At 38.2% G+C, this 8385-nt stretch overlaps 1 protein-coding gene across 1 annotated transcript; it reads right to left on the reverse strand.

Annotated features, from left to right (window-relative positions):
* Positions 1 to 3964: 3964 nt before the first annotated feature.
* On the reverse strand, positions 3965 to 7250 carry LOC113692146 (wall-associated receptor kinase 2-like). Its single transcript, XM_027210515.2, has 3 exons — positions 6070 to 7250; positions 5755 to 5925; positions 3965 to 5195 (listed from the first exon to the last, which is right to left on the reverse strand). Exons 1-3 carry the CDS (start codon positions 7004 to 7006, stop codon positions 3979 to 3981), a joined length of 2325 nt encoding a protein of 774 aa, XP_027066316.1. The 5' UTR covers positions 7007 to 7250; the 3' UTR covers positions 3965 to 3978.
* Positions 7251 to 8385: the final 1135 nt, after the last annotated feature.

Here is an 8385-nt window from a genome sequence, read left to right on the forward strand (position 1 = left end):
ATATACCAACATTCAATTCCAAAGATCTCTAACGTCATAGCTCCAGAAGTACTCTTCCAATCTGGGTTAATATAATACATTCAGTTTAAATGACAATGGGACGCTATTCGGGATATAGCACTAAATTCCAAAAATTATCAGGGCTAAACTAGCATTTAGAAAAAATGTAGTTAACCAGGACAGCATGCATAGTTATTAAACCCGGTCCGGTCCGGAGGTCGAACCGGTGAACCGGGCATTAGACCGGGCTGGATTTTGAGTTAGATCGTTTAAGCAATCAATCCGTTGACTAGTCAACGGACCGGCGGTTCGACTGGATTAAACCGGAAACCCGGCCAGTTTTGTCTAGAAACCGGTCCCTGAGAAAAAATTTATGAGAAAAAATTTATGCCTTTGATGAGATTCGAACATTGGACGTATGAGCATTGCAACAACGCAGATGCCACCAAGCTACTTCACAATATTGTGCTAAGGTTTCTTACTTATAATATATAAACCTTTTTCAATTTAATTTTTTTTTATTTCTCTAAAACAAATTTATTTGGAATCTTTTAATAAAAATTTATGACCCCCAAACTCTATAAGTTATAAAATAGACTTCAAAAATAACATATTACATAATTCATTTTAAAGACAAATATTATTTTTAATATTTTTTTGCACTTAAAACTTATAAATAAGTTAGATAATTACACTGAATATAGATAAAATTTTATACTTAAAATTTGGTGTATTACTAAATAACTTTATATTTTATTGATTCTTATATGAATTAATTATTTTATAGCAAATTAAATTATATGGGTATTTGCTATGACATTATTTATTACAATTTATATCTTATATCTTATATTTAAAATTATGAAATATAATATTTAAATATATTTAGTGACCCACCGGTTCAACTACTCACCCACTGATTGAACCAGTAACCCGTTGACCCACCTCGTTCGCCGGTTCCTCACGGATTGGGTTTAATAACTATGGCATAAAGGATTTGCATCCCCTATCAGAGTAACTATGACAAAAGCTTCACATGGAAGTTAATCCATAGCTTATTCAAAGTGATCATCATCTAGGGAAAGAAGAATTTAAGAAATAACAGATATAATTGTGCTTGATGCTGACAGAGATGTCCTTTCTTCACCTAACGAGGGCAAAAAGAATAATTTCAAAATGGCAGAATCACACTTAGATTCCTGACGAAGCAATACAGGAAGAAAATGAAACCCAATTAAACGAAAGCCCCCCTTGAAGTTTACAGTGCAAGACGCCTTCCCTTTTTCTCAGGCCTGAGCCTGACAAGCCTCAGAGCAACTTCAGCAGCAGTTATATCAGCTGCTCTTCCAGTCACCGGTCTTTCATGTGCAATTAGTATACTACACTAGCACTTAATCGTGTGCGTTAATAAGATAGACACAGAAAGATTAAGTACCATTGTGGAATTGTTTACAGAGAGGAGGGGGGGAGAAAATGTGGCGAGGAAAGTAACTGCTGACGAACTCGCCGGCGGATTCATATTTGGTGACCAATTCAAGAGAGGTGAGATCCAAATCCCTCTCCGTCTCCCCTCTTTCATCATCCGGAAACATCCCCCTCAAACTAACTTCTACTGCTCTTTGTATAACTAACATGCATCTACCTAGAGATTTTTCCACGGAGCTACAACCAAAGAATAAATAAGAAAAGAAGGGGATTGGGATTTGATATTAGCAGAGGTGCCGCGCATTGGCCACCGCTGAGGTGTTTGCTAATCTGTGTTATACACTGTAAGCCTGTGAGGTTGTAACTACTCTTGTTCCCTCTTCATGGGGCGGGCAACTGCGGATTAGGGTTTCGTTGGTGTATTCTTTTTTTTTTTTTTTTTCCTATCTATTCTTTGGGTTTAATTACAACAAGACCCTTCAACTTTTTTTTTTTGCCCCAATTTCACCAATCCCCTCTGTATTGTTGATTTGTTTCTAATTTGTCAAGAATGAATTTAATACTCCCTCCGTCCCGTTTTGTTAGTCTTGGTTTTTTTTCACACAGATTAAGAAAGTGTAATTAATTTGATTGGAAACATAAATTTAGATTAATAATTTTCTAAAATACTCTTATGCTAATCACGAAAAGTGTCAATTAATATTGGGTTAGTATTGGAAAAGTTTAATGTATTCAATGTAGTGGGTTAGTATTTAATAACAATGTATTAATAACAAGATATTTAATAAGGGTATTTTAGATAATTTGAAAGATTACTATATTTCTTAATAAGAAAGTGAATTACAATTTGAAACAGATAAAAAAGAAAAATAAGACTATCAAAATGGGACGGAGGGAGTATGTGAACAATTACTTATTTGGAAAGTCGTACCAATTTCTATTTGTTAGAGCATGTGATTGGATAAAGAGCGGGAAAAAAATCCTCCACTTTCTTGGAGCAATGTACCTCTCTCGTTTTGTCGTGCATAAGACAGTTGTTATATCCAAATCGGACTGGCTGATTGGACAGGTCCAATCGTGAGCTCTTTTCTTTTCGAGTTGGTTTATAGTACAAAATTGCTTCGGCTAAAAATCAGTCAAAATCATTAAAAATTAGTTAAATCAGTGACTCGATTCGATTGATTGATCATGTTTGCAAACTTTTATTTCTTCTTTTCTCAAATATAATTTGAATTATTTAAATTGTAACACATTTATTTATTAATAAGAATAAAAAAACGCCGTCCATTTAGTGTAAATTCCAAAATCACTTGCTTTCTTAAATGATTTCTAAATCAAGATATTTCATCCCTATGATCTTATCAAATTAGTATCAATGATTTCAACTTGTATTAATTTTAATTTAGCTTTTCAAGTAGTTTTGGTGAATGGACATATTTTATCCATGGACTTGCATTTTTAGATATAATTATTAGGTGTAAATTTGATTGCAAGTCTAATATTTTTGAAACATTATTTATGATTGGTCGAATATAACCAAAAACTTAATTTCAATATTTCTAAAACTTATAAACATATAAAATAATTATGACATCATGCTGACGTTAACGAGTTTTTGAGAACGATCCAATCGATTCGATCAATTGACCCCTAACCTAATAGTTTAGTGGAGTCGCTATTTAGTCTGAGTTTAATAACATTGGTATAAGAATTAGATTGATAAGTAATCAGAGGGTTATCTCTCATTAAACATTTTTGTGAGAGTGCTTATAGTGTAACCAAGCAAGGGAAAAACTCAAAAAAAACTCGACTATTCATAAAACCTTAATTGCGCTGCTCCCCGTTCTTAAGACAAGTATCCATTGTATTTGTAAAATTGATCCCTGCCAATAGAAGTAATTAAAGATGGCCAAAATTTTAGACTCGAGCATCTCACTGGGATAGATTAGGCACAAAACTAGCTGGACTTAGGTGCACTAAAGGAGAAGTGTAACGCTTCATTATTTACAAATCTAGAATGTACCGTAGTGCATCTGGTCGAGAGGTCAGTTCTCGCCGTTAGTTAGTTAAGGCCTTCCTTTCTCTCTCAAGTGTAAGTGCAAGGGTAGGAATAGATGATTGTTGTCGAACCAAAAAAAAAAAAAAAAAAGATAAAAAATAAAAAACTGCCTAGAAACGTGTTATCATGGTCGCAGCCATTTCCTCCTGAACCAGTAAAGTAAGCCGTGATGAAGCAAAGCCTTAGAACCTTCGAATCAATCTTCAGCAGGGATTTATCTTAAGAAAAGAAAAGTTCAGTTTTCTCTCTCTTAATTTCTGAGCTATTTGCAAACTGAAACCAAGTTTTCTGGAAATTTATTTGCAAAAATAAAACCATGAATGAAAAAAACACTGTCCAGACGAAGATATTTAGACAAAATACAGACTAGGTTTCTTAAAACTAGCTCATGAATACGCAGATATTATTGAAGATTGACGTAATTCAAGAACACTGAAAATTGAAAATTGAGGATACGAAGAACATGTATATAGTAGGCAGGCTAAGACCGATCATCAGCGGGGGCTGTTTGCTGGGAACATCATCTGAGCTGCGTCTGAGCTGTATTGCCCAGATAGGGGTACGGTATCTGAATAAGGGCTCATTGGGACGGTGTAAAGGTCTGATGCCTCATTCTCTGTCATTAAGCCCATTGATTCTTCATGGCCATGTTGATTAGCCCAAGGATGTCTAAGGGTAAACTTTCTTAATCCTTCCAGTTCCATGGCAACTTCCTTCATTGTTGGCCTATCCGCGCCACTTAAGTAAAGGCATCTCTTTACTAGCTCACCAGCTGCTTGGAGCTGCTCTAAAGCCCCCTCCCTTACAACTCGTGGCTCAAGAATTTGAAACAATCGATTTTCCTTCATGGACATGACGAAATATTTGGCTAAGTTCCTTTCTTCTTGGCATCTCTCCATGCAAAGCGGTTTTTTACCTGTTAAAAGTTCTGCAAGGACCACACCAAAGCTATAAACATCACTTTTTTCTGTCAGCTGACTTGTATGGAAATATTCTGGGTCCAGATATCCTAATGTCCCTTGCACTAGCGTCGTCACTTGAGTTTGATCCAGCGGTACTAGCCTCGAAGCTCCAAAATCTGATATTTTTGCAGTATAATATTCATCCAGCAGTATGTTGGCAGACTTAACATCTCTATGAATTACAGGTTTTGAAGCCGCTGAATGTAGGTAAGAAAGTGCTCCAGCAGCCTCAGCAGCTATCCTTAATCGATCCTCCCAGGATAACCAAGTCATTGCACTGTTTTGGATATGGTGGAAGAGAGTCCCGCTAGAGACATACTCATAAACCAGTAAGGGAACTTCTGCCTCCAGACAACACCCTAAGAGCTTCACAACATTACGATGATTAACCTGCGTAAGAATAACCATCTCATTGATAAACTGCTCTATCTGACTCTCGTCAATTATTCTCGACTTCTTGATTGCAACAATGCGTTTATCAGGTAGAATTCCTTTGTAGACTGTTCCATAACCACCTCGACCAAGGATCCTGTCTTCTGCATATTTGTTGGTAGCTTTCTCTAGCTCTTCAGCCGTAAAAACTTTTGTTGATTCCACACCACCTCCATTTGAGGACAGTTGTTGCTTCAACAGCAAGCCACCATTTTGCTGAAAGAAGTTTTCTCTGAGTTTAATAAGCTTCCTCTTTTTGATGCCAAAGTACAGCCAAGTTATTCCCACCAGCAAAGACAGAAAGCCAAAACCCAAACCTGCAAATCAATCATATTTTAATCGAGAGCAAGGAATCGTATATAACAGTTTTTTTATGTGATCAGATGAAGGTAGTTTCATTTATCAAAATCTATCTTCACATGGGATGATATCAGCATCTGCTGATAGCTTTGGATCATGCAGTCATAGCAATGAAGCATGCCAATTTGTTCTGTAGACTAACAGGGCATTATGATTGACAGCAGTTAATTCTTCTCACAAGCAGCTTAGATGTTTGGTCACAAGTGATGTCATGAAGTAAATCTTCCACAGAAGAAAACAAGCCGATTATTTGAGGAGATGTAGAACTATTTAAAGGATGTTAATTTATCGTCTGGATTGTTGGTCTTTGCATTTGTATTTCTTCTTGGTCTGAATGGCAGTTTGCTATACTCGGTAAATATTGCCGTGATGTGGCCATGAAGGATTTTATTCTTTTTTAAATTTGTCGTATCTGGTGTCATAAATTAGAGCTTCATAAGACAATCATAGCTTGGTACCCTTAGCCAACTTTAAGATACATACGTAATTCTGTAAGAATGAGCATCATCTAGTTACCTAGAGAAAGCTTGATTACTGGGAGCTCTTTGTTTTTGGCAATGCAACCACGGCCATCTTTTCTGCCATCACCATAATATCCTCCAGGACAAGAGCAGTTGTACGCACCTGGAGTGTTGATACAGATCCTTTCACAGGGATTGTTTTTTGGATCTGCACATTCGTTGATGTCTGGCCAAAAAAAAAAGGGGAAGTACAAAAAGATCAAGAAGCAAGTCAGGTCAGAGTAAAATCATGCGCAACAACGTTTTAATTTCACCATCTCTTGGGATTTGATTCAAAGAAAGCAGATAAATGTATGACTATATGACCAACCTTGGCAGCCTGGACTGACGTAAGGATTGCCCTCGTAACCCGGATTGCAGCTGCAGCGATACCCCCCAAATCCGGTCTCTGAATCAACGCAGTCACTGTTAGCTTTGCATGCATAATCATTTGCTTTCTGGGCTTCTGAGCAACTCAGGTTTCCAAGTGCCCAGTCCAGCACTATCGGAACGGTGGCCAAGGTCCTCTGCATGAAATTAGGATCAGAAAAATCGGACGCCCCGCGGAATATGAATCGATCCTGCTCACCGAGAAAGGCATAGCTACAGGGATCGAATGAGGAGACCGTCGTATGGTTCTTCAACGAGCTGAGGGAAGCAAAATAGTACTTGAGACCCCTGGGTATGGATGTTTGGCAACACCCAATGCCGGAACAGTACCCATCAGGCACGTCCTCGGCTTTGGAGCAGAGAGATACGCATCCACTAGTGAAGTTGAAGCCTTCAGATCCCGTTATGAGAGCGAAGTCATCGCAGCCGATGACAGTGAACTTGTTTAGTTCCGAAAAGCTGTATGGCGTACTCCCTAGGTTGGTCCAGGCTGTGTTATCCTGGACCAATGCCCCGGATTGACTGTAGCACTTCTTGGCCATGACATTGGAAATGCGGATCTGGCTATCTGATATATCATAAATCTCTAGCTGACCTATGAAAGGCTTGGGAGGGTTGAAAGATGTGTTGCATGTAATCTCAAACCAAGTCCCTATAGCACAACCAGATCCTGGGCCAACTCCAAAGGGATATGGAACTGTCAGGTTTCCACACTGGCGCTGACATCCTGGTAATTTGGTGATGTTGGCACCTTTGGTGATGGTGGTGACGGCGGCGGTGGTGTTTGTGTTTGTGTTGTTCTGGGCTGCCGATATTGCAGTCAACGCTAGGCCGCAGAGGTAAAACCAGGCAATGCAGATAATAAAAATCCTTGGCATGATTGCAGATTGGTGCTTAACTATCACCGTCTGCCCTAGTAAGCAACAAGCATTCTTATAGGCTATTGGCTATCAAGAAGTTGCACATCGTTTCTGCTCTATAACAGCGTTTGAAAATCATTTCATCATTTATTTTTTAACTCTTCAGGAAAGCACTGTCTAACTCAGAGCTTTACTGTCAAAGCAAAGAAAGAGCAAGGGAATACTCTACTAGTGCTAGGAAAGGAAACAACTAAGAACCAATCATCCCGTTTACTTGCTATTCTGGTCTGATGCGGCAGTCTGGTGAAGGTTAGGACTTTGGGATGGGGGAGTTAAAATCGTGCTGAATCATGGTCCTTTAAATAAATGGATAATGATATCTATCTTGATTTTACTGCCATGAAAACAAATTGCAGCGCAAGTCCATTGCCCGTCTAGTTCTTCGTTCGCCCATTATCATTGTACGCAGTAGGTAGCAATGGTCGCTACAGCTGGTAAGTGTTAAATACAACTGGGAAGAATACTTAAAAACAGAAAAAGGGAGTGAGCAACTAAGCAACGCGAGTCGACCTTTTGCTGTGCGTAATTTAAAACGACGACTGACTTTAAGCATGTCGTGCGCCTGGGCTGCGGGTCAAAAATCTTTGGAAGGTTCGTACATGTGATAGACTCAGATGAGTTGCGGCCGAGCGATAAATATATATATATATAACAAAGTTTTGTGGTGCCAAATTGGGTGGTGAGACGAGAGATTTGCTCTACACACACAGTTTTTTTCCTTCTTGTACGTGGTGTCCAGAACCAGAACCAGTGGGACGACAGCAGCTACCCCATTGTCAAAAGTAGGCGAGATACTGCCTTTGACAATTGCGGTCGGTATCGTCCTCTAATAATCGTCGGCATCCAGATCCAGTACTAAAGAAAGGAATTATTAGAATGTCAAATAAAACCCTTATACTCCCTCCGTCCCACTTTTATAGTCCTATTTCTTTTTTCACACAGTTTGAGAAAAAATAGTTAATTTTATTGAAAAAGTAAATTTAGATTGCTATTTTCCTAAAATACCCTTACATTAAATATGGTACAATTTTATGGGAATTTGAATTGATGATAAAAAAAAGAATCAACTCTCATTAAATGGGGTAGGTTTATAGTAATAACTACTTACATTGAATAAGGGTATTTTAGAAAAATTAAAATACAACTACATTATTTTATTGGGATGTGGACTATAATTTGGGACAGATGAAAAAGAAATACAGGACTATCAAAGTGGGACGGAGGGAGTAGCAAAGTAGGCAGCCGCGTTGAAAAGATTTTTGCAGAATGATAATCGTTGACGTACTGAACTGGAAAGCGTAAATCCCGGCCGGTCTTTGGTCAATTTGAAGAAAGAA

The sequence above is a fragment of the Coffea arabica genome, chromosome 6c, assembly GCF_036785885.1.
Source record: "Coffea arabica cultivar ET-39 chromosome 6c, Coffea Arabica ET-39 HiFi, whole genome shotgun sequence".
NCBI lineage: Eukaryota > Viridiplantae > Streptophyta > Magnoliopsida > Gentianales > Rubiaceae > Coffea > Coffea arabica.

Bases quoted from the DNA above. Each gene is read 5' to 3' on its own strand.
- LOC113692146 (XM_027210515.2), bottom strand. From the start codon at position 7,006: ATGCCAAGGATTTTTATTATCTGCATTGCCTGGTTTTACCTCTGCGGC. The intron at 5,926-6,069 runs GTTGGTCATATA...TTTTTTGGCCAG, and splicing joins CGTCAGTCCAGGCTGCCAAG to ACATCAACGAATGTGCAGAT. The intron at 5,196-5,754 runs GTAACTAGATGA...ATTGATTTGCAG, and splicing joins AGTAATCAAGCTTTCTCTAG to GTTTGGGTTTTGGCTTTCTG.